The sequence below is a fragment of the Falco rusticolus genome, chromosome 19 (genome assembly GCF_015220075.1).
Source record: "Falco rusticolus isolate bFalRus1 chromosome 19, bFalRus1.pri, whole genome shotgun sequence".
Lineage (NCBI taxonomy): Eukaryota > Metazoa > Chordata > Aves > Falconiformes > Falconidae > Falco > Falco rusticolus.
This window is the reverse complement of record NC_051205.1, coordinates 564,851-590,754: the sequence shown is the minus strand read 5'-3', so window position 1 is coordinate 590,754 and position 25,904 is coordinate 564,851. Positions and strand designations below refer to the sequence as shown.

General features: G+C 62.3%; 3 protein-coding genes across 5 annotated transcripts; all 3 read right to left on the bottom strand.

The window, feature by feature from the left end:
• Positions 1-2,269: 2,269 nt before the first annotated feature.
• RFX5 (regulatory factor X5) lies at positions 2,270-7,514 on the bottom strand. Of its 3 annotated transcripts, none has more exons than XM_037411835.1 (10): positions 7,410-7,514; positions 6,421-6,551; positions 5,782-5,815; positions 5,280-5,362; positions 4,994-5,119; positions 4,661-4,777; positions 4,172-4,253; positions 3,738-3,945; positions 3,439-3,533; positions 2,270-3,324 (listed from the first exon to the last, which is right to left on the bottom strand). In XM_037411835.1, exons 2-10 carry the CDS (start codon positions 6,537-6,539, stop codon positions 2,347-2,349), a joined length of 1,842 nt encoding a protein of 613 aa, XP_037267732.1. In that variant the 5' UTR covers positions 6,540-6,551; positions 7,410-7,514; the 3' UTR covers positions 2,270-2,346. The 3 variants fall into 3 exon arrangements, with proteins under 3 accessions (XP_037267732.1, XP_037267733.1, XP_037267734.1); XM_037411836.1 differs by having other exon boundaries at positions 3,738-3,942; XM_037411837.1 differs by lacking the exons at positions 6,421-6,551; positions 7,410-7,514 and adding an exon at positions 6,361-6,417.
• A 210-nt stretch (positions 7,515-7,724) lies between these two features.
• On the bottom strand, positions 7,725-14,730 carry LOC119159242 (methanethiol oxidase-like). Its single transcript, XM_037411904.1, has 11 exons — positions 14,685-14,730; positions 12,716-12,828; positions 12,192-12,377; positions 11,527-11,647; positions 11,142-11,324; positions 10,410-10,588; positions 9,721-9,799; positions 9,509-9,630; positions 9,300-9,392; positions 8,926-9,044; positions 7,725-8,839 (listed from the first exon to the last, which is right to left on the bottom strand). The coding sequence occupies exons 1-11, from the start codon at positions 14,689-14,691 to the stop codon at positions 8,677-8,679; spliced, it is 1,365 nt and encodes a 454-aa protein (XP_037267801.1). The 5' UTR covers positions 14,692-14,730; the 3' UTR covers positions 7,725-8,676.
• Positions 14,731-18,701: 3,971 nt separating this feature from the next.
• On the bottom strand, positions 18,702-23,957 carry LOC119159217 (methanethiol oxidase-like). The gene is made up of 11 exons (XM_037411847.1): positions 23,866-23,957; positions 23,387-23,499; positions 22,484-22,669; positions 21,841-21,961; positions 21,568-21,750; positions 21,057-21,235; positions 20,624-20,702; positions 20,205-20,326; positions 20,012-20,104; positions 19,644-19,762; positions 18,702-19,000 (listed from the first exon to the last, which is right to left on the bottom strand). Exons 3-11 carry the CDS (start codon positions 22,649-22,651, stop codon positions 18,838-18,840), a joined length of 1,227 nt encoding a protein of 408 aa, XP_037267744.1. The 5' UTR covers positions 22,652-22,669; positions 23,387-23,499; positions 23,866-23,957; the 3' UTR covers positions 18,702-18,837.
• Positions 23,958-25,904: the final 1,947 nt, after the last annotated feature.

Genomic DNA, 25,904 nt, shown 5'->3' with positions numbered 1-25,904 from the left:
CTCATTCCTTGCTCCTCCAGAAGGAGCTAAATCCAGTGATATACTTATAAATTAACTTCCCCATTTGAAAAAATATAATCAGCACTAAAATCTGAGAACGCTGAGAAGTGCCCCAGCGCTCTGAAAAATGGTTCTTTTGCTGCAACAGGTGCTCGCAATTCGTGAGGAAGCCCTTCACAAGCCCACTCCACACATACCACAGCTGCAGCTCATCCCCACGTTACTCACACAAACACATCCAACCTTTTGTCCTCATCCCTCACACCTCTCCGCCCCTGAGGAGCATTAATTAGAATCCCTGAGCAAACGAGGACAAACCCTTCCATCCCAGCAACCTGTTTCGGAGCACACCAAACCCTTAAGCGAGCAGTGCTGGCACAGCCACCATGGGAACTTTCCTCCTCCCAGTGATCACAAGGTACTTTGCGCCTCAACCTTCCCACACTCGTTTACATATGTAAATTCACTATTTCAAGTTGCTGCTGTTATCCACAGTCATGTCTGAGTCTTTCTCTAAAGCGTGACTTGAAATAAGCTGTCTAGATGCAACAGAAAATGGAAGGAGAAGCAGGAGCCACATTCCCCAGCTCTGACTCTTCTGTCACCGCTCCAAGCATGGACCCTGAACTGCGGGATGACAAATGGCGTGTGACTGAAGGGGCACACGCCGACCATGGCACGGACCGAAATCCCAGTTAGGTGAAGCCAGAGACAGTTCCCCCCACCTAGCAGAGCTGGGGCTGACTCTGCAGGAGCAGATCCCTCGGCACTTACAGCCGTCGAGGGCGACCTCCAACACAGCCACCGGTTTGCAGAGAGCGATGAAGTCCCCAGGGGGGAGTTCCAAACCTCAGAGGGGCTGAAAAGCCCCTGCTCTTCCAACCAGCACCGAGCAGGATGGCACAACCGCTGGGCGAAAGAGCTGGAAACCAGCCTTTGCCCCCCAACCCGCACCCTGTTACTTCCCCGACGCTGCTCCCCAAAGCTTCACCGCGGGTTAAAGTCGGGGGTAGCAGAGGGAGCGGTTAAACGTTGTTGTTATTTATCACGCACAAAGTTACGGCCAACGGGAAGCAGAAGTTCCAGGGGGCAGAAAGCATGGAGGGATCGCCGTCCCGTGGAGCTGGAGGGGCTGGTGGGCTCAGCTGCCCCCGGGCACCACCTCCGGCCCCGGGGCAAGTATTTTAGACACAAGGGGCACCAGATGGCTCGGGGGGGTGTGGGGTGGGCAAAGCCCGGCCAGACACGACAGGCTAACGGGACGGGGAGAACCAGCCGGGAGCCCCCAAGGGGTCTCGGAGCCGCGGAGCCGGAGGGGCCGGAGCCCTCCCCGCCGGCGCGGCGGGACCCGGGGCAGGCGGCGGGCAGGTTACCCCGGGGGACGGGGCCGAGGACAAGGACGGGCGGTACCTGGTGCAACGCCATCCCGCACGGCCGCCTCTCCGGTCTGGGATGCCGACGGACGGGGCAGCGCAGGCGGCTCATCCTGGGCAGCGGCTCCGCGGGGCTGCGGGGACGATCGGCTGCGGGGGGGGGTGGGTAAAAAAAAAAAAAAAAAAAAAAAAAAGGAAAAGATGATTTTCCTGCGCGACCAGGCGCTGCCGGCCCGCAAACCGCCGGCGCTGCGAGCCCGGGGGAGGCGGCGGAGGCCCCGGCCGGCCCCGCTCCGCCCCCGCGCAGCCCCAGGGGCCCGGCCCGCCGGGAGCCGGTAACGGGCCTCCCCGAGCGGCCGCAGAACCGGCCCGAGGACGCCGGGGGGGGGTGTGGGAGCCCGCGGGGAGCTCCCGGTGCGGGGGGCTCCCGGTGCCGGCGCGGCGCTCACCTGCGGGGCCGGGGCGGGCGGGCCCGGGGCGGAGCGGCGGGGCGGGGCGGAGCGGGCCCAGGCCCGGAGCGGCGGGACAGGCCCAGGCCCGGGCTGCCCGCGGCGCCGCCTGACGGGGCTGAGGGACCGGCTGAGGGCGCGCGCTGCGCTCCGGCGCCCCCTGCCGGCCCGGCGGCACCCGCGGCTCGGGGGCGGGGCCTGCGCGGCCGAGGGTGTTGACGGAAACCGGCTCTGCTGGGCGCCCCCGAGGGGAGACTAAGGCACGGCTGTCCCATCCCCCCCTTTGCTACCCCCACTCCCCATGCCCCCCCCCCGCCCTTGATCCCCCCCGGGCGAAGGTAGCACCCCACCCCCCCCCCGAGGTCCCAGGACCCCCCCCCCCCCCACCGGGGGACAGCCCCACCGCTGCCCCCGACCCGCCACGGCCCACAGACAGGACAAGATGGATGGAGTGCTCAGCTTTTAATGGGGGGCACGGGGGGCACCCGCACCCGGCGGGGTCCTGGGGGGCAGCTGGGGGGGTGCTAAGAACCAGGGTGGGCGCAGAGCCGCACCCACGCCGGTGACCCCCCCCGGGACATGGGGGCACAAGGGGATGCAGCCCCTGACTGGGAGGCAGCAGCAGGGGGACCAGTCCCTGCCTGTGTCTGTCCATCGTGTGGGGGGATGTGGGGTTCCCCCCCATCCTGGGGGGCACTGGAGCCCCCAGCAGCACCGCCATCACCCATGGGGGTCCCGGCCTCGCTCAGGCTCCGCTGTGCTGCCACCACGTCCTCCTCCGCCGCTGGCTCGTGGCCATCAGCAGCGACCTTGGCCCTGCCATCCTGGATGACGCTGACCTGGGTGGGCAGGGAGCCCCCGGCCCGGCCGTCCCCGAGGGGGCTGATGGCACCGCCACCGCCATCGGCACCCGCAGCCACCCCGCGGTGCAGCTCCGTCTCCCCCGCAGCCGCCTCCTCTGGCCTCTTCCGCGGCCGCCCACGTCGCCGCTTCTGCGGGGCAGCCTCAGCGGCCGGTTCCGGGGGGCGCTTGGTGGCCCTGGGGCGCTGCGAGTCTGGGGGGCCCAGCCCCTCGCCACTCCCCGCGCTCCGGGGGTTGGCGGGGCTCTCGGCCGTGGGGACGCCCACACCGGGCAGCAGGACGTTGAGGACGGGCACGGCGGCTTGCTGGCTCAGTAGCCCCGCTGGCCCGTTGGCCCCCGGGGCCAGCCCCAGGGGCAGGGAGGGGGAGGCCGTGCCCACCGGCAGCGGCAGGGCCACCTTGACGGTGCCCCCCAGGGGGGCAGCCGTGATTTTGGGCGCCAGGACAGGAGGGGAGGAACGGACGGCGGCAGCACCGGGTGCCGTGGGTCGCTCCGCCGGCGGGATGCGGGGCAGGAGCAGGGGCAGGCGGGCAACCAGGGCGTTCACCTGGGGGCTGCTGGCCAGCTTGGGGGGTTCCGCAGGCTTCTTCTTCTCAGGCCGGGGTGGGATGGGGGGCTTGGGGCCGCTGTCCTTCTTGATCTGCAGGCAGAGAGATGTCGCGGTGGAGCCGGGCTGCTTCCCCGAGCGTGCCCCCTCAGGCTGCGGGGGACCCAGGGGGTCCTGGCTCCCCACCCGGCTCCGGTGGGGTCTCACCTGCCCCTGGCTCCGGTCGCTGCTCTCTGGAGTGTCCAGACCGTTCTTCACCGTCGATGGGGTCCGACTCTCACGGTGGATCTTCTCCGCGCTCTCTGGGGGTGCGCAGTTGACAAAGGTGGGACGGCCCCTCGGCAGCTCAGCCGTGGATGAGGGCTGGCAGCAGCTCAGCCACGCCACAGGCAGCTGGAAGGGGACCCCGTGCCCCAGGGGACCCCATCTCCCAAAGCATCTGTGCCCCTAGGGGGTCCGGGTGAGCCCCCGAGGTGTGAGCGGGGCCGGGGCTCCATCCCACCCACCTGAGACCACCATGGCCATGACCAGGTCAGCGCGGGCCGAGCGGGAGCTGATGATGTGCTGCTGGATGAGGAACTGGGCCACCTCCACGATGTTGTTGAAGGAACGCTTGAGGATCTTCTCGGCCCAGTCGCAGGTCAGGGCACAGGCTGCCTCCATCACCTCGCTGTTGTAGGACTGCACCAGGTCCGTCAGCTCCGACTGCTGCTGCTGGGACAAGCCATGAGCCCCCCCGGTGACACGACACCCCAGGTGCAAACGGGGCCAGGCAGCTCCCCCTCCACCCTCGGGGAGGCTCACAGGACAGAGCAGAACCTGCTCCCGAAGTGGGCGTCCCTCCACCCCCTGCCTTCGTCAGATCTAACGAGCGACGAGTTCGTTACCCCACCAAAAGAACGCCACAGCAGCCAAGCCGTGGGGGCAGCAAAGGACTTACAGTCTCCGTCACTTTGAGGTCCAGGCTGGGCAGGGGCGGCAGGCTGACCACTGTCTTCCTCCGGATCCCGCTGTAGCAGTACGTTTGGCCGGGTTAAGGTCTGTCGCTGTCACACGAACACGGCCGCAATGGGGTCACAGCTCGACAGGACGCGGCTGCGGGGCTCACGATGGGCTTGTTCCAAGGTGCGACAGCAGCCGGCCCCACGTCAAGCTGGGCTGCCCCGTTCTCGGGGGGCTCCCTGCCCGCCGCCAGCTACCCCAGGCCACCCCGAGTGTACGGCAAGGACAGGGCAACTCCAAGCCCTGGGGACAACTGAGCTGAACCTTCAGGAGCAGAAAAACCAGGAGCCAGACCCCCTTAGAAGCCACAAAATACCACCTCGTACACAGACTTGTAAATGGGAGAAGCTGGAGAAGCAGCGGCTGCTGCCACCAGCCCGAGCAACTCCCCGGGCTGCCCTGGCCAGCCAGGCATGTAGAAGGATATTTCGACTGTCCCCGGCCTCCCAGCCGTCGGGCTTTGATGTTTGGGAAGATCTCCCGGATGATCTTGCCGAAATTGGCGGTGCTCAGAGGGCGACAGCAGAGGTTGTCGCAGTATCGCCTGCCGGGGAGAGCTGGGGGTTAAAGCCATCGAGCCCGTCTCGCTGCCCTCTGCAACGGACTCTCCCTGCTGATGCGGCTCGTCTCCGAACCCCGCGTTGTGCTGGGCCCTTCCCAAACTATCCCAGGCTCTGAGCCGACCTCCCCGCCAGGCTTCGATGGACAACCCGGCCCCAGGGAGGGACGCTCCTGGCACCAGGCCAGCCCCTGCGCTCACTTGTAGGCGTCGTAAACGTCCTGCTTGGGCAGGCAGGTGTCTGTGTGCTCCTCCAGGTGGTTCCGGATCCAGTTGCACGCGTGCATGTACTCGGCCGTGCTCAGCGAGCTCAGGTCCAGGCTATTGCTGCTCTCGTGGAAGCCGGAGACAAACATTTAGTAGAAAAGCAGAACAGGAGAAGGCAGAGCTGTGCCACTCTCTCCCTGGCCTCTTGTGATCTGTATCCCCCATCACCCTGACAGCCCCTGCTCTCCCAGCCCCGGCCCTGGCTCGCTCCAGCACCCACCTCTTCTCTCCCAAGCTTGGTCCCGAGGGCAGCTGGAGGTAGAGGTAGAGCTTGTCGTTGTCTGAAAACTTCTGGACATCTTGCTACGGTCAAAGGGTCCACAGGGAGGGGGAGAACAGACCAGAGATAAAGAAAGGTTAAGGGTCCAAAATGAGGAACACCTGATGCAGGCGGCGCTCTCATTACGCTCCTAACGGCAGTAACGGATGGGGCACTGAGACCGGAGCAGCTCTGCCAGTGTGGGCACAGCCTGCGTACGAGGGGGCCACGTCAACGAAGCCACAGACTGCCCCTTGAGGGGACTGGAAAGGGTCGTCCCACACAGGGCTGGGGGAGCGGGTGCCACCCCCTGGCGAGGGGCTTCTCGGGGCTAATCCCCACAGCCAGACCCTGACCCGATGGGAAACGAGGTCAGGCAAATCCCCGGGGTTCAGTTTAGCTGGGAGAGGAGAGAAATGGAGACGCTCAGTCCCCCAGCACCACATGCCGCCGCGGCACTCACCAGGATGGCGTCGACTTTGTTCTGCACGGATTTGCTGTGCGGGACAGAGACAAGCGGCGTTAGTGCAGGGCAGGGTGACACCGCAGTGCCCGGGTGTTCCTCAAACCCCCCTCCCCAGAGCTCCCGAGGACAGTGCCGTCCCCGCGCCCTCCCAGACCCCACACGTGCGCCCCAGCGTGAGCAGCAATGCCAAGACGGGGATACTGGAGCACCGAGAGCCAAAGGCCACCTGCACCCATGGGCCAGCACAGCCCGTTCTCCCCACGCTCCGCGTTTCCCTGTGTGCCCACCACCCTGCTCTAGCGCTCTGTGCCCTACCCTAACCCCAGGGAGAGCAGAGCAGGCGTAAAACCACGTCCCACAGGGTTGCAGTAGAACAGTATGCACTACTGTGAAGCCCTGAATTGATTCTGCACCCGAAACAGGCAGCACGCAGCTGGCGACGCGGGGCTGTGCCCCGCGTACAGCACCCAGCACCAGAGCGAGCAGGGCATGCCTGAGGCCGTGCCATGGCACCACAAAGCTCACCCCTTTGGGCCCCGGGGCTGCACATTAATCAACTTTATTAAATTAACCCACACTTGGTAAGGCTCAGAGTAACGGGAAGAGGTGCCCGGGAAAAGCGAGCGCTGCCCTTACGAGATGATGCCCTTCAGCTCCTGCAGCAGCGTGCTCGACTCGGCGGTGCTGCCCCGGGCGCTGCTGGGGGACAAGCTTCCCTTCCTGGGGTTTCGGGCACTCAGCTCTTCGTCAGCCATCACATTTGGTTCCTGTTGGGAAGTGAAAACCAGACACAGTTGAAAAAAAAAAAAAGGGAAGAAACCCCCTTCAGAGCTGTTGAGCCCCCGCAGGGCTGACCTCCGGCCTGGGATCAGGGAGAAGGGCAGAGGGGGGTGGCTGGGGGGCTCGGTGCAGCCCGGAACGCGCCTGCCCGTGGCCCCCATCCACCCTGGACCGAGGATGGGCCCCAGCTGGGTGGGCTGAGCTCCCTCAGCTGGACAGGAGCCACCAGGGGATGGGAATGGCCCCAGGGGTCCCAGGAGGGGTGTCTCCAGCAGCAGGGACTGCAGGCGGCCCCAGGCACCCCGCTCCGGGCAGGGGACAGGGGACACGGGGTCTGGGTGGCACCAGCGAGCAGCGTGCCCAGGACGGGACAGAGGGGCAGGTCCCCAGGCTGGGGGTGCTGTGGGGGACCATGACAGTCCCGTGGGGTCTGGGTGCCAGTCCCTGGGGGCACGGGGAAAGGAGGGCAGGGATGATGGGGGCAGCAGGCGGGCAGAGGGCCCCAGGGGCATGGGGACAGGGACGCCAAGCGGGCAGAGGGCCCCAGGGACAGGGACACCAAGAGGGCAGACCCCCAGGGGCAAGGACACCATCAGGGAAGGCCCCCAGGGAGATGGGGCCAGGACCACCAGGAGGGAGGGTCCCCAGGGACACCGGGAGGGCAGATCCTCAGGGGCAGGGACACCAGGGGCAGGCCCAGGGAGCCGGGGGCTCCATGACAGCGCGGCCCCGTCGCAGCCAGCTGCCGGGGAGGGGCCGGGGCCGGGCCGAGGGGAGCGGGGTCGCACCGGGCCGGGCCGGGGGGAGCGGGGTCGCACCGGGCCGGGCCCCCCCCCCGCACCCACCTGCGGGCGGCTGCAGCCGGGGCGCGGCCTGTCCCCGCCACGCGCCGCCACCCCGCGCGCAACAGGAACCGAAAGTGCAGCGCCCCGGCGGGACGCGCCCGCCGCCCGCCGCCGCTTTTTTCTGATTGGCTGCGCCGCCGCCGGCCCGCCCGGATACGGCGCTGTCCTGTAACGCCATTGGCTGCGCCGGTTTTCCTACCCGGATACAAGCGGCGTCGGCCTCCGGAGTGGTCGTGCGTCAGCTGAAGTCTGCCTAGTAACAGGCTTCTGATTGGTGGGGCCGAAGCAGGAAGCGCAAGTGTAAACGAGCCCGTGCCCGTGCGGTGCGTCTGCGTTCAACGCGGGCGCGTGCAACACGCGTGCAGCGCGCGTGTGCGTGCAACGTGTGTCCGACGTGCGTGCAGCGGGTGTGCATGCATCGTGCGTGCAATGTGCATGCAGCAGGTCTGTGTATGCATCGTGCGTGCAAAGGGTGTGCATGCATCGTGCGTGCAATGTGCGTGCATCGTGTCTGTGTATGCATCGTGTGTGCAATGTGCGTGCAGCGGGTCTGTGCATGCATCGTGCCTGCAAAGGGTGTGCAGTGGGTCTGTGCATGCAACGTGCATGTAACCTGCGTGCAACAAGTGTGCATGCATCGTGCATGCAATGTCTGTGCTGTGCCTGCACATGCAGTGGGTGTAAGGCCCACATTCAGTGTGCACACTCTGTGTGCACAGTGCGTATGCAATGTGTGGGTGCACATGTGGTGTGTGGGTGTGCAGTGCACACATGTGATGCCTGCATAACGCATGTGTGCGCACCACGTGTGTGCAGTGTGTTCCTGTGGGCAGCAGGTGCCTGCGCAGTACGTGCACAGTGTGTAAGCATGAATGGCATGCAGCATGGGTATGCAATATGTGTGCGTGTGCTGCATATGCTGGGCGTGTGCGTGCGGTGCATACCTGCCATGCGTGCATGCAGCCCATGTTCACGCAGGCAGCGCTGGTGCCAGCCCCAGCATACAAACCAGGTTTGCTTTTTCAGGGGAACACAGGCAGCAGCACGAGGGGCGCACTAAGAACACCCCATCGGTTCAGAGGGGCTGGCGGCCTTGCAGCCCTGGTTCGGTCACATATTTTGTTTCCTGGCTCATAGAGAGAACTTAAAGACGTGATGCTGCAGCTGCGGGGACGGCAGCCCCCCAGATTTATTGCTGAGCGCCCGGAGTGCCCTTGTGTTTGGGGGTTTGGGGGCGCTCAGAGGCTCCGGGGGCAGCTGAAGGGGCCTAAACCCAGATGTCGGAGGTGCAGTCCCCGCCGGGGTAGCGGATCTCGTGTGCCAGGCAGGGCCCGTCGGGCTCCTTCCCAAAATCCACCAGGAAGCGCTGGTTGACGGCCAGGCCACCCCGCTCCGTGTCCACGTCCAGCTGCAGCATGACGGAGCCGTCCCTGGGGCGGGGGAGAGCGGGGGGCTGGGGGGGGTTCAGCCCCCAGCCAGGTGCACAGCACCCGCCTCGTCTGTCGAGGTTTTGTACCTGATGAGGTCGGGGTAGAACTGCCTGTCCCAGGCGCTGTACAGGGAGGTGGTGACGTACAGCCGCTTCCCATCCAAGCTCAGCTGGATCATCTGCGGTCCCCCCGGCACCCTCTTCCCCTGGGAGTGAGCAGCGGTGCTGGAGGGTGCCAGGGACCACATCCATGTCCCCCCCAGCAGCAGTACAGGGCCAGGGACCACCTCCGTGTCCCCCTGAGCAAGCAGCAGTGCCAGAAGGTGCCACGGGGCCACCTCCGTGTCCCCCCCAGCAGCAGTACAGGGCCAGGGACCACCTCCGTCACCTCCCAGCAGCGGTGCTGCTGCCACAGCCACCACGGTAGAGCAGACCCGTGAGGTGCCAGCAGCACAGCTCACCTGGATGGAGAATGGCTCCGGCTGGCACCACAGCTCCTCGTCCCTGCTCACGGTGACGGGTCCCCCCTTGGCGATGCTGCCACCCACAAAGACCTGCAGGAGACCGAAGGTCTGGGTGGCTGAGGCGGCAAGGAGGGGCTGATCCCGTCTGTCCCCAAGAGATGGAGGAAAAGCACCAGGATGTGACCAGGAGCCCCCCGCTGCCTCACCTGCCCCACCAGCCTGGGCTTGCGGGTGTCGGAGATGTCGTACTGGCGGATGTCTCCGTGCAGCCAGTTGCTGAAGTACAGGAACCTGTCGTCCAGCGAGATGAGGATGTCGGTGATGAAGCCTTGGGGAGGGTATGACAGAGCTGCGCAAACCACCGGCGGCAACGGCAGCACCCGGGGGAACCCGGGAGCCCCTCAGCACCTGGACTGACCTGGCATCTCCGGGAGCAGCCACCCCTCCACTTTCTTGCTGGGGACTTGGATCACCTTCTCAGCTGCCCAGTCTCCTTGCTGCGGGAGGTGTGGGACAGAGCACGGCCCCAGGGGGCTCAGCACACGCAGGAGAGGCAGGATAAGACCTGATGCTGGGGCCAATGCTGTGTGGGCACATCCACCACTCCTAACCCCTAGGGCTGTAGCTCTGCTGCTTTGCCAGCCACCTCTGGCTCTGCAGAGCCATGGGGAGGATGGGCTCTGGGGCTGGAGGGAGGGTGTTTGGGGCCAAAAACTCATCTAATTTTCCAGCCAGATGAGCTGGTTTGGTGAAAAATGTTCTCTCTGCTCACCCAGTTCACCATTACACACAACAACAGACACCGAGAAGAACATTGCTTGGGCTTTTGTAAGTCCGCAACAAAGGCATAAATAAATCTTTAAATTAAATCATTTTAGCCTAAACTGCTGCCAGTCAGGACAAGTCCTGTGGTGAGATTCCCCCAAGCCAGCTCATGTTCTGGTGCAGAGGCAGCCGCACGGCACAGGGAGGTGGCGTGGACCAGAGGTGGGCTGGGAGGACGGTGGGGGATGCGGGAAGCGGGATGCTGCGTGGCGGCACGCGGCTTGGTCAGCTGAGGGGCAGCACCCCTTTCCCTCGAGCCCCCGGTGTACGGGATGCACGTACCTCGGTCTTGTAGAAGCGGTGGATGGCACTGCTGATGGTGCAGCCCACGTAGCCCTCGGCAGCGTCGGGGTTGTGGAGGAAGCGGATCTCCAGGGGGGCCGCATCCTCGCCCACGTCGATGGCCTGGACGTAGGTGTGAGTGGTCCAGTCCCAGACATTGAGGCGGCGGCCGTAAAGCCCTGGGGCAGGGCAGAGCAGGGGTCACAGGAGATGCTGCGAGGCGCAGGGTCTCGGGCAGATGTGCTATGGTTCAGGTGAGCTCGCAGCCCCTCGAGCTCCGCAGACCCCCTGGTCTCCACACCAGCACACACCAGTTGCTTTGGACCTTGGCAAAAGCCACGGGAAGATGCCCAGCGTCCAGTGGGGACCATCCCACTGGGACAGGGCTGGGAAGGGCGGTGTGACCTCTGGGCGGGAGCTGGGCTGAGGCAGGGCCTCATCCTTCGTCCCTACGGCTAAGACCCAGCCCCACGTCCAGCTCAGCACCAGCGTTCAGGGGCTGCCTTGGGCTGAACCTCTGCCGCTCACATCTGAAGTGCATTCAGGTGGGCTGGGCTGGCCTTTTTGAAACCCATGGGATGCGTAGGAATTGGTGTGGAATTCATCTTGGACAGGTCCTCTCTGCCTGTTAGTGCCAGTTCTCACCAGCAACAGGGTAGGCTGGAGATTTGGCTGCCTTGCGGTGCTGCTCAGCATCTCTCTCCCGGAGTATTTAAACCGCTGTTTACTCACCTTTCTTCAGATCATTCGGGTCAAATCCATACCCCAGGCATTTTGGGATCCCCCACTCGGTGCTGATCAGGACATTGTGGCGTGGCTGGTACCAGAAGTCGTAACCCATTGGGGGGATCTTGTCCCCTTTCTCCCAGTTCCCCTTAATCTCAAAGGTCTCGCCATCCAGCAGGATAAAGCCGCCTGATGCAAAAACAAAACCACGTTGGTGGAGAGGAAACCACCCAGGTCAACCGTTTACACATTGTAAAACAAACAGCAACAGACAGATCCACCGCTGCGGAGCAGGCTGCTGGAGGGGCTGGGGGACCTGGATGAAGCCCCCAGGACAGCTCTGGATGGGGGGACTGTTCCTCCTGCCCCTCTCCCCGGGGGACTGGGGTACCTTTCCCGCTGCCGGCCGGGTCTCCCAGGGTGCTGATCATGATTTCACCACTGCCCAGGCAGTGCGAGGTGTGGGGGTAGCCCAGGTTGCACTTCCAGAAGACGTCCTCCGAGTTGACAACCTGCCGGCAGGCCACAGGAACCGTCACCATCACGTCCCTCGTGCCAGGCGGTCCCGGGTGAGAAGGCTGCTCGTGCCACGCTGGACGCAGGTGCACAGGCCGGTTGTCAGCCTGTGGCCGGCTCCTGCCTGACCTCAAGACGGGACTTGCCACGCAGCCAGGGGTGGTGAGCGTGCTCGGTCCTGCGTCCCCTTGCGTGTCGGCACACGGGGCGCCCTGAGGAACCAGCTGCCAGCCACCAGTGGGGCCCCCACACCCAGGCTCAGGGCAAGTGGCACACGGATGCCCAGGGCTCCTCCGGAGACACACGGCACGGGCGAGGCACGGGCTGTGCACCCACCGGGCAGTGCCATGCATGGTGCCCACCGAGGAGAACTCAGTGTTCGCACACCAGCAGGAGAACAAGCACCTTCCACAGCCTTCCCATACTGCCACCAAGGCGCTGCAGAGCTCTGACACACCCCGAAGCCTCTTTGGCTGGCTCTCCCACAGCCAAAAGCCACCACCCTGGTTGTCCGGGGTACCGGCACCGCCTCCCGGGTACCTTGAGAAGCCTGGGAGCCCGCAGGTCGGTTCCCACGTCCACCACGTAGATGCGGGAGGAGACGAAGCTGGGCAGGATCAGGCGGTTCCGCTTCTTGGTGGCGTCCCCGAAGCAGCTGCTGCAGGTGTTCCAGCCCGAGTGGTGCAGCTCATCCCCCAGGTTGGGCATGGGCAGGCGGTGGATCACCTGCAAAGCCCCCAGCCCTGCCTACACCAGTCTCTCCTCTGCCGAGCACAGGACCGCGGGCGGATCAAGATGCTCAGCGCGCTGCAGACATCACTAGAGGGCCAGGATGCCTCTGGCGAGTCTCACCCCGCGGAGGGGAGTGGCGTGACAGGGGACATGAAGGATGGGGTGTGAAGCGGATTTTACGTGCATTTTGTAAGCACAGGGAGGCTCAGAGCCTCGGGGAGAACTGGGCAAGCACCAGCCTTCGGTACGGAGCCGGCAGCTTTGGGAGCACGAAGGACCAGCACCGAGCTGCTTCCCAGGCCAGTTTAGTCCCGAGATAAAGCCTTTGGTACCTGGCAGTAGTGCGGAGATTTGGGGTCGACATCCACAGTGGCCAGAAAGTCAGGTTTCTTCCTCCCAGTGTTCCTGTAGATGCAGGGCACGTACACAATCTCCTCCCGGGGACCTTTCAAGACAGAAACGTTGCGTGAGCATCGGCAGAACCACCTATGACAAAACAAGCCCCTTGCAGGAGTCTCCGGTCAGGCCCGATCGCCCTCCCGGGGAGCTGACGGGTTCCCCCATGCGTGTGGGGCAGCTGGATCTCCATCTCGGCCACACCAGAGGCACCAGGCTGGGCTCTGTCCTGCGGGAGTTGGGGCTTATTCGGATCCCCTGCCCTGGGGAGGGATCTCTGGGCCTCAGAGTCCCTAAGGAAGTCCACGGCTTTGGGATCACCCTGTGCCTGCGAGGACGGGCCAGCCCTTGCCCAGCCCTATCAGTCAGGAATCAAACCACACTGGGCCTCATTTCCATTGCAGCCACACAGGAGAAGCCTTGAAGCACCGGAGAAGTGCTTGCCAGATGGAAGCCAAAGGCAGAAAGCCCCCCCCAGCCCCTCGCCATCCCCCTGTCTTGCCGAGCTGTGAAAATCTACCATGGTGTGAGAGCTCCCTGCCTACAGGGATCCCACTGGGAAGGGAAGGGCTCAGCCCCAGGGATGTCCCAGCACTGCACCAGCTGCTAAGAAAAAAATCAACTCCATCCCAGCTGAAAGCGGGACAGAGTGGCAGGTCTGCCACGCTCCCTGCTGCCCCAGCTGGAGCCGCTGCCTGTGCTGCCTACACTGCCCCTGCTGCCTGCACTGCCCGTGCTGCCCAGGGCAGGCAGCACCATCGGCTTTGCTGGACTGATCCAGACCCCAGCGAGCCTCCTCGGGGCTGCAGAGGTGGTACCGCTCCAGGCTGTGCCAGGATAAAGCGCTGCCAAAGTGAGGGCTGGTGGGGAAGAGCTGGCTTAGGAAATGCTGAGGAAGAGAAAGCAAGTGGGAAGCAGGGACAGAGAGGGGATTTGGGACCTTGGGGTCTGATCCAAACCCCAGCACCCAGGGCACACCGAGGAGCTTCTCGCCAGCTGCTTGGAGCCTGACCTTCCAGATGTCTGTGTGGAAGAGCTTGCTGGGTGCCAGAGTTACTTGGCACCACTGAAGCAACCAGACAGTTCCCAAGGGAACTTGCCAGAGTGGCAGAGTCAGTGGGATTTGTGCTATTTGCTATTAATTTTAAATCACTGTCCAGCCCTGCCAACACGCGGGGATGTTTTGAAGACTCATCTCTTCATTGTTTTCTTGGTTCAAAGACGTTTCAGGGATCGGAACCACAGATCATGATCAAGCTCCAGAGCTCTCCAGGGTTTCAAGGATGCGTTTGCTAAGCCCTAGAGAAGAGGATTAAGGGAGGGATAGCTGGAGATGATGCATTCATCAGTCTCTGCACATCAGAGCACCAGCGTTTCGGCAACACAGCAAGAAGGATTCGCAGGCAGTGTCCAGACTTGTAAGGAAGCAGCCCGGGAGGCTGTTTTTTATACAAGGAAGTTTTGCCATGTTGTGTTCCCAGCCATCAGGAACAGGGTGCAATGGAAAATCAGGATTATTCCCCTTCCCTCCCTGTGTTTAGCTCCTGTGGTGGCATTGTGGGGCTATAGCAATACAGTCGCCTCTGAGAAACTCAAAAATCCCATTTGGTTTTGCACAAGGAAGCCACAAGTGTCTTTTCTGCAGGTTATGACCCATCCCAAGCCATCGTGAAACCTAAGAAGGTTTGTTCTGACACCAAGCTGTCATTATGCGATTGATGTTTGACCTCAGGACAGGCCAGAAGCGAAACCATCACGAAACCATCGCTTCCCTAATGCTTGCTGGGAGCCTCCTTGGAGAATGGAGTTAATTGATAATGCCCTCTGGAAAGCGTTGTTTTAATCATCATCTAAATCATGGGCAGCACAGGGCTCTTCCCTGCCTGCCCAGGATTTCAGACTTGCCTTTCATCGCATCCACAGGCGAGGCGAAGCCAGGACCACACGCTCCACACTTTTCTGCATTGAGAAGAACAGAAACAAACAGAAATGAGATGACAATGGGTTCTTTTAATCCCCTTTTTTACAAAGGAGCTGCTCACTGGAGTGGCTGCACATGATCCCACTCTATGGCAATGGTCAAGGCGAACCAGGATGCATCCAAACCGTCCCCAGAAAGGGGCTCTGGGCAGCCAGTGATGCCGGTGGCATGTTCCCAGCACAGAAAGGTGCAAGGGAAGAGCTGCGTGTCTCTGCTTTGCCTCCCACCGTGTCCCTGTGGAGGAGAGCAAGGGTGGTTCAACACACGCAGGGGCATCGCCAGGCTCGCACGGCCTCAAGGAGATGCTGGGAGCTCTGAGGTTCTTCTGCAAGGAGGAGGAGGAGGGGAGGCAGTGAGGAAGAAAAAGGCAGCATGGCCAGGCTGCTGTTCCAGGGGCAGAGGGAGGGAAAAGGATTCTCCTGGGAGCAGAGTGGGGATCAAGCATCCCTGTGCTGCGGGGCTGGGCTCTGCAGCTCCTCCTGACCCTCTTTGCTGTGCCATGGTTTGGGGGCACTCATGCAAAGCTTTCGCACAGAAAGCCCTGTTTCCACCCAAGACGTTGGGTGCTCGAGGTGCAGCCACCTTGCCAGCTCCTGGGAGTCCCTGCCATGCCGCCGCGGGTCTCTGGGGCACGTCGGACCCTGCCAGCCTTGTTCTCCAAGAGGCTTTAAAACTGCTGAGAGAATTTTCTTACTGTGGTTAGGAAACAGCCTCCACCACCACAAGGATATTTTTTCCCCATTTGCAATGGCAAGTCTGAGGGGAGGGAGGGAAACCCCCAGCTAAATCGTAGGACTTGGCTTTGCTGCATCAGCTTCTTATTTGTTTTTATTCTTAATTGTTTTATCACTTGTGTCCCTGATCCTCCAGGGAAACGCTGCTGCCTGAAGCACGGACAAACAACCCTTCCAGCCAGCTTCTCCTTATATTACTCCTGCAAAAACACCCCATCAAAGCCAGACTTTACGCTACGGACTGCCGGCTGTGGTGCATCTGACCACAGCAAGCGCAGCCTGCACAAGCTGCAGCTGAATAAAGGAGAGAATAGTCAGAAGGTTTTTAATCATCAGTCTATCTAAACGTTTCGTGCTGCTTTTAGTAGCTTGAGAAAAGAAACCTTCTCCTGGCCAGAGGAGACACCGCGTTCATCCCCACATTTCTTTTTATTTTATGCTTTCTGGGTGTCAGAGTAACAAAACCACAAGACCCAGCTGCAATTGAGTTTCGGAGGACGCCGGAGCAGAGCCCGCGGCCAGGAGGCAGCAGCAAGGCACTGACAGTCCCAAGCACCTTCCCCCAGGAGCAAGCCGCGGTCGACGGAGATTCCTTACCTGTGCTGGATCTCGCCTGCTGTGGAGCCACAGAAGGAGATGGTCCCGCCTGCATTACGCCTGCTGGGAGTAAGTCAAGAGAGAAGGTGCAGCTCCACAGGGATTCAGATATATGGGGAGCAGGATGGGGAGAAGGAGGGTTTGGGAAAAGGATGCCAAGGGGAGGATCCACACACCTTGGGGTGTGGGAGGTACCAGGGCAGCCTTGAGCGTCTTCCAGCTCTGGAAACATGCAGGGAAGCAATTTCAGTGCTGGCAGAACCTCCTCCCCTCCCACAGGGGAAGGGGCCGGGGCTGCTTCTGCACTCCACAATGCACGTGCTCTTCCACACAGGAAAAGCAAGGGCTGGGAGTCATCAAGGGAAAGCAGGCTGCTCCCCTCCGATCCCGGGCTAGAAGCAGCATCTCAAGTCTCCCCATGGGGCTGACGGAGTGCCCCGATGAGGGACGGGCAAGCACTGCATTCCCAACCACAGAAATAATTTTATGAGGTTGCAGATGTTAATCACAACTGAAAATGAAAAGTGAAGACTGGGTGTCTTTTAATTGCAGGATGACTGTTTACTGCGGGATGTTAATTTGCTGGCTGGGAGGAGGGCAGAAGCAACGTGCCCGTTTTCCCCATGACACGTCTGACTTAGTCAGTGCCTGCTGCTGCTGTGGCTGCGAAGTCGGGCGTCACAGGCTTGGTTTTAAGGGCTGTGCATGGATGCTCAGCTTTCGCAGGCACATCATGTCTGGCAGGCTGCTGCTGTGTCCTCTCCAGCATGTGCCCTGGAACCAGCAAGCTCGGTCAGTCGGTCACCGCCACCAGAGGCTCTCAGCCCCTCACACGTGAAGGCTGCCAGCAAAATGATCGATGGCCTCGGCTCAGGCTCTCCTGCACTCACATGCTTGTATTTGATGCTCAACCCTGTGGGTCTGCAGCGTGGTGCTCAGCACAGCTCCTGTGTCCCACCTTGCCTCCGACCAAGGAAAGCTGCTCCAAGAGGTCATAGGGCTTAAATGCAAAGGACAAGACATGTATGAGCAGCAGCCCGGCTTCACCTGACCTCACACACCTTCCACAGAAATGTCTGCTGCAGCTCAGCAGAATTGCCCTGAGAGGGTTGACTCCCTTAGGGAAGGGGGGTGATGCAGCAGTGCTTCTCCACATGGACAGCTCTTGGAAGCTGCAAAGGGCTTGAGGGTGCTGGTGCCAGGGAGAAGCACGTCCTCCCAAGAACCGCTGGAGGGAACAGTCGGAGCAGCCAAGGCCAGCCACCCCAACTCACCGCCTCCCCACACCAGGTGCATGCGGCCGCCGCAGCCACACCGCATCCCACGTTCCCGGGATAACTCACGCGCAAGCACGTGGAACGGCCCCCGCTCCCTGGAACGCGGCTATCGGGCCCCAAGGACCCGGGACAGCCCTTGGGGGGGTGGACGAGCTGGCTGCTAGTGGCAGAGACACGGCGGGGGCAGAGCAGGGCCTGGCGGTGGGTCGAGGGTCTGGGTCACCGCTGCAGCACTGCCCCTTGACCTTCACGGCCCCACGCAGCCCTGAGCCCCGGCCGAGCCCTCGCCTCGCTGTGCGGCCACCTGCAAGTCAGGGAGGGCGGAGGGAGCACCAGGGTGCAGCACCTCTGCCGAGACACCCGCTGTGGAGGGTCTGCAGGGCGGTGAGAGCAGGTGCCTTCCAAATCCACCTCACCAGCAGGGACGCCCCCAAGGAGACCCTCCATCGAGCCACACTGGGGGGCCAGACCGCGGTACCACGCTCAAGCCATGCGTCAGGGACATCTCTCAGCTCCTGACACCCAAGACCTCGTCCAACATCAACCTCCCCAGGCAGCGAGAAGCGGCTGCGAGGAGGCAGCTCCTCCCCGACCTCTCTGACAGCTCGCTGGAGCTGTGGAACTGCTCCAGAAGGGATTGGTTTCCTCCTGGGACCATTAAGGGTGCACAGAAGAGCTGCAGCAACATGTTGGGCTGCAAAAAGTGAGAAGAAGGAAAGTGAAGATCTTTTCTTCCAAGGTAAGTATGTAAAACACTAACATTTATGATCATTCACATTATACCCCGATGTCTGCATCCTCTGGGTTGCAGGAAAACTAACAGGCACTCCTGGCAGCCCAGTGCTGTGGGCTTAGGGAATTCTGAAACCCTGACCAGAACACTGCCCACTGCTGAAAAGAGCTTAGAAAGGCTTTGGTGAAACAAGACGCATGAAGATGTAGCTGATGCGAAGGACAATTTTATTCATGTTTAAAGCAGAAGACAGGAGCAAACCGGTGTCAGGAAGCAGGCACTTCTTTCCAAACCCAAGCGCGTGACAGCCCTGGAGGGACGACACGGGGTGGCCCCAGCACTGAGAAGCCAGCCAGGAGGCTCTCGTGCCGCGGGAAGAGTGTCCAGGAATGACCTGGCTGAAGAACAGTAACGCCGACAACGTGGGTGCTTCCCCTCCTTCTGAGGCACCGCACGCTGCACAGCTCTGTACCACAGCAGCTGCCCCGGCTCTGCTCCGCGCCTCGGGCCCGGGGACCGCTCGGCACTGGGAACAGCGCTGACCACGTGCCCTGTGCCTCCGTGCACTGCTCTGCCTGACCCAGCCCCGCACGGTGACGCGGAGCTCCCGCAGCTCCTGTCAGCAGAAACCCAGACTCCAGCAAGGCGTGGGGACCCCCGAACCCAACGATCCTACGCTGCTCCCTGACGGCTGCACCACAGAAGAGAGAGGAGGAGGGAGCCTGTCGCAGGGCGCCTAGGCCAAGATATCGGAGGTGGAGTCTCCGGAAGCGAAGCGGATGTCATGGGCAAGGCAAGGCCTGTTGAGTTCCTTCCCAAAATCCACCAGGAAGTTCTTGTTCACGCACAGGCCGCCCTTCTCAGTGTCCACGTCAATCTGCAGCATGACGGAGCCTTCCCTGCGAGGGAACAAGAGCGCAGCGGTCACAGGCAAGCAAGCCAGGGCCCTGTTCCGGGGCTCCTGCCCGCACCTCCCCGTTCCGTATGGAGGAGGAGGCCGGCTCCTTCACATCTGCTCTTCCGCAGGGAGGAGGGCGCGGAGGCTCCCTTCCAGCGGGGCCACACGCCCGCGCTCACATCTTTTCCCTGAATGCTCGATGGACGCGGGCGAACCGCCGGGAATGACGTGGCAGGCGGGCTGGAGCTTGGCTCTGCGCTGGAGAGAGACCATCGCCCGCTCTGCCAGACCAAAACCTCTGGGGGGGACACCTGGGGAGGCGCTGCCAGAGCGGCCTGGCCTGGCTGCCGGGGCTCCACGGGCGGATCCTCTCCGCCTTCCCGGCTGGAGCGCTCCCGGGCTCTCCCGAGCACAGGCCGGGCACTGCGGCTCCACACAGGCAGCAGCTGCACCTCACTCGGCCAGGGGCGCCGGGGTCAGGCGCACGTGAGATCCCGCCCGAGGAAGCTGCGGGGACCACGTTAGGAGGCCCCGTCCCCTGCAGTCACAGAGGTGTCCTCAGAGCCCCCCCAGCGAGGCGCCTTTCCCCTTTGGAACGCAGGGGCCGTGCAAAAGAGGCCTCGCGCCTGCCCAGCGCTTCTCACCTGACCAAGTTCGGGTAGAACTGCTTGTCCCACGTGCTGTAGAAGGAGTTGGTGACGTACAGCCTCTTGCCGTCCACGCTGAGCTGCATTTTACTGGGGCCGCCGTACACTCTCTTGCACTGCAGGCACAACAGACAGCCCTGGCGTTACTGGCTTTTCCCGCAGCAGCCAAGCACAAGCCGGAGCAGGGAGCGGGCCGCAGCGGAGCAGAGCGGCTGCCTCCCCTGCCAGCGCAGGCAAGCGGCCAGCAGCTGCGGGCACACGGGCCGCTGCAGCGGAGACCTGCCCCAGAGCCCGCGGGCAGGGAATTTGCCGAGCAGAGCCCAAGCGCAAAGGACACCAGAGGGCAAAGAGGCCACGGAGCTCACCTTGACCACCAAGGGGTCCGGCTGGCACTTCAGCTCTTCGTCTCTGCACACGGTGACGGGTCCCCCTCTGAGGATGCTGCCTCCCACAAACACCTGGAAGCGAGGCAGGGGGAGACACGTGGCCTTGTCACGCGGCCACCGCCAGACCCTCCTAAGGAACGCAGCGGTGCCAGCCCTTCCGCTCCCGCCTTACCTGCCCCACCAGCCTGGGCTTGCAGGTCTTGGAGAGCTCATACTGGCGGATGTCTCCGTGCAGCCAGTTGCTGAGGTACAGGTACTTGTCATCCGTCGAGATGACGAGGTCCACCGTGAAGGCTAGGGCACACAAACAAAAAGCTCCAGAGAAGGCAGCGCCCACAGAGAACGCGCCTCTCCCTGCCACCCTGGACGTCGTGCCTATGGTGCACGAGAGCCGCCCGAGCGCGCAGGCTGCAGCTGGGGCAGCGGTGCCTCCTCGGGGTGCGCGCAGCCCCTGCCCCCTCCGACAAGCCTTCTGCCATCTTTGCGCGGCACAGCGCCGCGGGTCAGTGAGGGGTCTCTGCCGGGCTGCACGACACAGTGCTACAGGAGGGAATATATAAAAAAAATAAACACCCCTCGGGGCACACAGACCTGGCATCTTGGGCATAATCCATCCTGTCACGTCCTTGGCCGGTATCCGAATCACCTCCTCTACGGCCCATTTGTCTCTCTGCACAAGGAATATGGGCACAGCACTGTAAGTGCTCCAGGCTGCTCAGGCGAGAGCGCTGCCCGGCACTCGCACGCCTGCGCAGCCGGCAAAGCTGCCGGAGGAAAGCTGCCGCTGCGCCCAGCTACGGCGAGCAGGCACGGCTGGGGCGGCACCGGCCAACAGCAGCAGCAAGGCTGAGCCTCCTCGCTCAGATGAATCCCCCAGCCTAAGGGTCCGGAGCTGGCTCCGCACGCTGCCCTCTCCACACGCCTCCTCCTTTCTCCCCGCCACCCCGCGTTTCTTCGGTGCCTTTCCCAGTCGCCCTGAAGCTCCCCACGGCCGGGTCTCCCCGGCTGCTGGCAGAACACTTGCCTCGCACTTGTAGAAGCGGTAGACAATGCCGCTCAGGGCACAGCTGACGTATCCCTCGGCAGCATCGGGGTTGTGGAGGAACTTCACGCTCAGGGGCAGAGAGTCCTCCCCCAGGTCGAAGCACTGGGTGAGGGTGTGGCAGGACAAGTTCCACACGTTCAGGCGGCGCCCAAAGACCCCTGCGGAAGAGGAAGACCACGTCAGAAGATGAGGGGCCACCTGTGGAGACTAATCCCTCCCCAAATGCTCGCACTCGGGGACAGCCCCGGCAGTGACCAGCCAGAGCCTGCAGAGAAGCCGCCGCGCTTGAGGGAGCAGCGGGAGAGGGCAGGGACCAGCCTGGGGTAAGGACAGGCGCTGCACGTCCTGCAGCCGTGCCTCTAGGACGGGCCGTTCGTGGGGACGTCTGCCTGTCCCCCCTCTCCAGCTCCGGCTCTCGCGCTGACGGCCCCGGCAGCCTCCCACCACCCCGCTGAGCTCTGGCTCAGCACTTGCATCCGCATTCCCTCACCTTTCTTCAAGTCGTCAGGATTAAACCCGCGTCCCGCGCGTTTTGGGACCAGTCCGGCAGAGCTGATGAGAACGTTGTGGCGCGGCTGGTACCAGAAGTCGTATCCAGTCGGGGGGGCTTCACACTCATTCTCCCAGTTCCCCTTCAGCTCAAAGGTCTCTCCATCCAGCACAATGAATCCACCTGGGGCGCAAAAAGGGGACGCACGATCAATCGCGTACTCCGCTTCCAAAGCAGCCCGTTTCCTTGTGGAGTCATCGCCGGGCAAAGTACCTTTCCCGTTGCCAGCTGGGTCTCCCATGTTGGCAATCAGGATGTCACCATTAGGCAGGCTGTGCACTACGCTGAGGTATCCCTTGTTGCACTTCCAGAAGACATCCACTGGCTCAATCATCTGAGGAAAGGTCACACAGACACACACACACCTCAGCCGGCGACTGCTCGGCTCATTTCACGCTCCCTGGCAGAGCCTTTGGCCACCAGAGACTCCTGCAAACCTCCGATGCTTGCGGGAGCTTTCGTTCCAAGGACTCCCACTTGCCAGGGGCTGCTCCTCCTTGCAGAGGAGCACAGAAGCCCCTGAGCTGCCCCTCTGCGCAGAGGAGAATGCAGCAACACCGAACCCATCACAGCCTGTCTGTCCACCGCACTGCTGGGGCGGCAGGTGTGGTGCGGGGCGTGACTGCCCACGATTAGGCTCTCTGAACGCAACAGGCGGAGAGAGAGGGACGCAAGGATGAGCAGAGCCTTCCTTGGTCTGGAAAGGAGAGAGCCGAGCGGAAAACGTGACCCAGCTCCCTAAAACCGGGGTGGAAGAGGAAATGAAGACAGAACCCTTCTTCCCTGTGTATTATCCCAGAAGCACCAGTTCCCAACTCCTTCCCAGAAACTTGTCCTTGCGTCACCTGAGGCATACCTTACACAGCTTGGGAGCCCGGCACTGGGAACCCACATCCACCACGTAAATGCGGGAGGAAATCAAACAGGGAAGAATCAGCTTGTTCCTCCTCGGTGTGGCAGTGTCAAAGCAGGCGCAGCCAGCGCTCCACCCCGAGGAATGCAGCTCGTCTTTGAGGTTGGGCATGGGCAGGCGGTGGATCACCTAGGCAGCCAAGGCAGAGTTAGGGTTCGCACAGGGAGGCAGGGAGAAACGGGGACCCTCACGCTGGCAGATGCTTCTGGCTTGGCAGCCTCCACCTGCGCGCCTGGCACTGCCTGCAGAGCTCCGGGACGAGAACACTGCTCCGTGCACTGGCCGCTGCTCCGCGTTAGGGCACGGCGTGCCGCTGAGAGGAGACCGTTCCCCATGCCGAGCAGCCACCCACAGGCTGATCCAGAGCACGTGCTCAGGAGCTCACTAGCAGCACCAAGACTCTCGGGAAGTGAGTTGGGAAGTGAGTCAGAGCCGACCTGTCCCCAGGACACCGAGCCGGAGACGACTCAACCGCAGCCAGGCACACACAGGACAGCGCAAAGACAGCAGGAAGGTGAGTTTGCAGGCAGACAACAGCCCTCTCTCACACGTACAACCGCGGAGAAGCAAGAGAGAGACCTGTTGTGACAGAACTCACCAGGGGTTTCCCAGATGGGTCTTGGCAGGGCATGACCAGGCAGCAGGAGGGAACGGTGGACAGGAGAGAAAAATGCCCAAGACAAGAAGGTGCCAGGCATAGAGAGACGCCTGGCATCCCAGGGTGGCTATCAAGCAACCTGGAGTCCCAAGCAAAAAGGAGGAAAGGTCCCGAATGCCGAGGCACCATGAAGCACAGAGCCAGCAGCTGGGCACCATCCCAGGCAAGCGCTGCAGGGACACGGGTACCTGGCAGTAACAGGGAGATCTGGGGTTGAGGTCAATGGTGGCCAGGAAGTCAGGCTGCTCCACGCAGGTTTCCCTGTAGGTGCAGGTCACGTAGGCAACCTCCTCTCTAGGAGCTGCGTAGAAGGAAAGCTTGTGTTAAAGCACGCCGTGAACCAGCCAGGCGGGAAAAGAAAAGCTTCAGCAGACCCTCAGAGAAGACTGAACTCACTTTTCTGGATGCCAAGACCTTCCTACAGGCAGCTGAACGCAACGACCTGCAGCTATTCCATCCCTTCCTCCTTGCGCACTGACAACTGCCCAACCCTGGCTCCGTTACCGACCCAGAGGCACGAGAACAACCACAGCGGAGAAGATCTCCACGGAGGTACCGTCCTGCCCCTTTGGGGGAGGGGACTCGGCACACGTTCACGGGGGTCTCCACTAACAGGGAGCTCTCTCCCAAACACCACCCGCTGCACGACACGCTCGAGAGGACTTGCCTTTCACAGCCTCCGGGCAGGTGGGGTACTCGTAGCACTGAGCTCTGCATCTGTCTGGGTTGGGGAGAAGAATAAAATGAGAAACGTCCACGTCCCAGACAGTGCCTACTCGGAAGCCTCTGTCCCACCCAAGGGACCTTCTCCCACCCCAGCTCTCAACGGGGACCTCTGTGACCGGCCCCTGCTCCGCTTATGGCACTGACGACCCCCCGACCCAGGAGAGGAATCCTCCCTGAAGCGCCACCAGGGCCGTCCCAGAACAGAGAGAACCTTCGGCCCCAGCCGGACAAGGTGCCACACTCCAGTGCCACCCCTCTCCTCCCTGCAGCGGAACAGACCTGCCAGTCCCCAGCGGGGACTCGGGTCCAAGGGGGGATGTCCGCAGCCCCCAGGCAGTGGCTGCAGCCCGGTCCAGGATGGAGCCACAAGGCTCGGAGCTGCTGTGGGCTGCGGGAGGCTGCAGAGCATCTCTTACCCATGCGGATGCCCTTCATGTTCACTCTCCTGGAGCAGAGGTGCTGGGACTGGAGGTGCGGCTTGCTGTCTGCCTCGCCGGAGTGGGATGTGCTGTGCCGAGGCTGCTCCGAGGGGGCCTTATATACAAGGCAAAAGGGTGGGGGGAGAAAGCAGCTGCCAAGGGAGGAGCCATCGCTCCTCGGCGTTTGGGAGGTGCCAGACCAGCGCTGCGGCTTCTTTCCGCCTTGCTAACCACCAATCTAGAGGAAAAATCTGCTGGTGCGTGCAGGTCTTTTCCCTAAACACAGCCTCCTGTATCTGATCCTGGCGCTCTGGTGATCTCCAGTGGACTTCTTCAGGCTCTGGAGGCCCCCATGCCCCGGCCGAGAAACAAGCTCATTGCAGCCATCCCCCGTGCCCAGGTGGCTGCCACACAAATGTGCAGCGGCTGCAAATTCCGCACGAGGGATGAGAAGCCCATCTAGATCAGCGTCCCCACCAGCAGGCTCCTGGAGACAACAACGTGTAAACGTAGAGAGGGCACCAAAGGCACCTCTGAAATCCAGACCCCGAGAGAAGGCACGTCTGTCTGGGGGCGAGCTGAAGGCATCACGGGTTCCCTGGGCTCCGCTCAGCAAGCCAGCCCAGAGGCGCCTCTACCCAAAAGAGGCTTCTGGAGCCCTGAGGGCTGCAAACTGGGATACAGGGCTCACAAGAGGAGGCAGGGGGCTCCAACAGTGCTGACGGCAGAAGAGACTGGAGGAGCTGCCGGCATCTCCTGAACAGCGAAGGAACACACCAGGCTGGAAATGGGTGCCTGGGCAAACGCCATCTGCGCCCCTGCTGATGCAGCACCTGCAAGGTCAAGACGTGCCCGTCGCCTCGCAGGTTGGCATCTCCACGGGGGGACGTCAGCCCACCTGTGGGAAATCGGAACCTTTAGGACTCGGGGCAACTCAGCAGAGCAAAACAGTGCCTGGCCAGTAGCTACGTACCCTCCCCACCAGTCTGGTCAAGGAATACCAAAGCCCCACAGCAGGCACCGACACCGCAAAGGGCCTGGCACCGGTGCGGCTGTATTACATACAAACTGGACAAAACTGCCACAAAACACCCCTGGGAAGAGCAGAGATCTCTCCTAAAGGGCCTGAGGTGCTGCAGAGAAGAATTTTGGAAGAAGGGTCCCCTCCTGAGACCACCAGCACCCTGGCTGCCACCAGCTGCCAAACTAAAGCAGGAAGAAAACACCAAGTGCCATGGAACGTGAATGAGTATCGTATCTTGTGGAAGAACGCCTCAACCAGTGGGCAAATTACACGGGGTACGTAATTGCTCCACATAGGAATGCAGACACATCTGACAGCGCCATTAAAGCAGCCCTCAGGAGATCCTCATCAGAAGCGATAGCCTGTCTCACTAGGGCTGTAATTAATGGCGCTCTGCTTCCAGAACAGCGCTTTTAACGTGCAACAGGCAGACACGGGAGCAGCCTGGCACCAGCGCCCAGCGCTCGCGCACTGCCCAGAGGCAGGTGGGACCAGCTGGCCAAAGGCCTTGTTTCAGGCAGCAGAAAAGGAGAATAA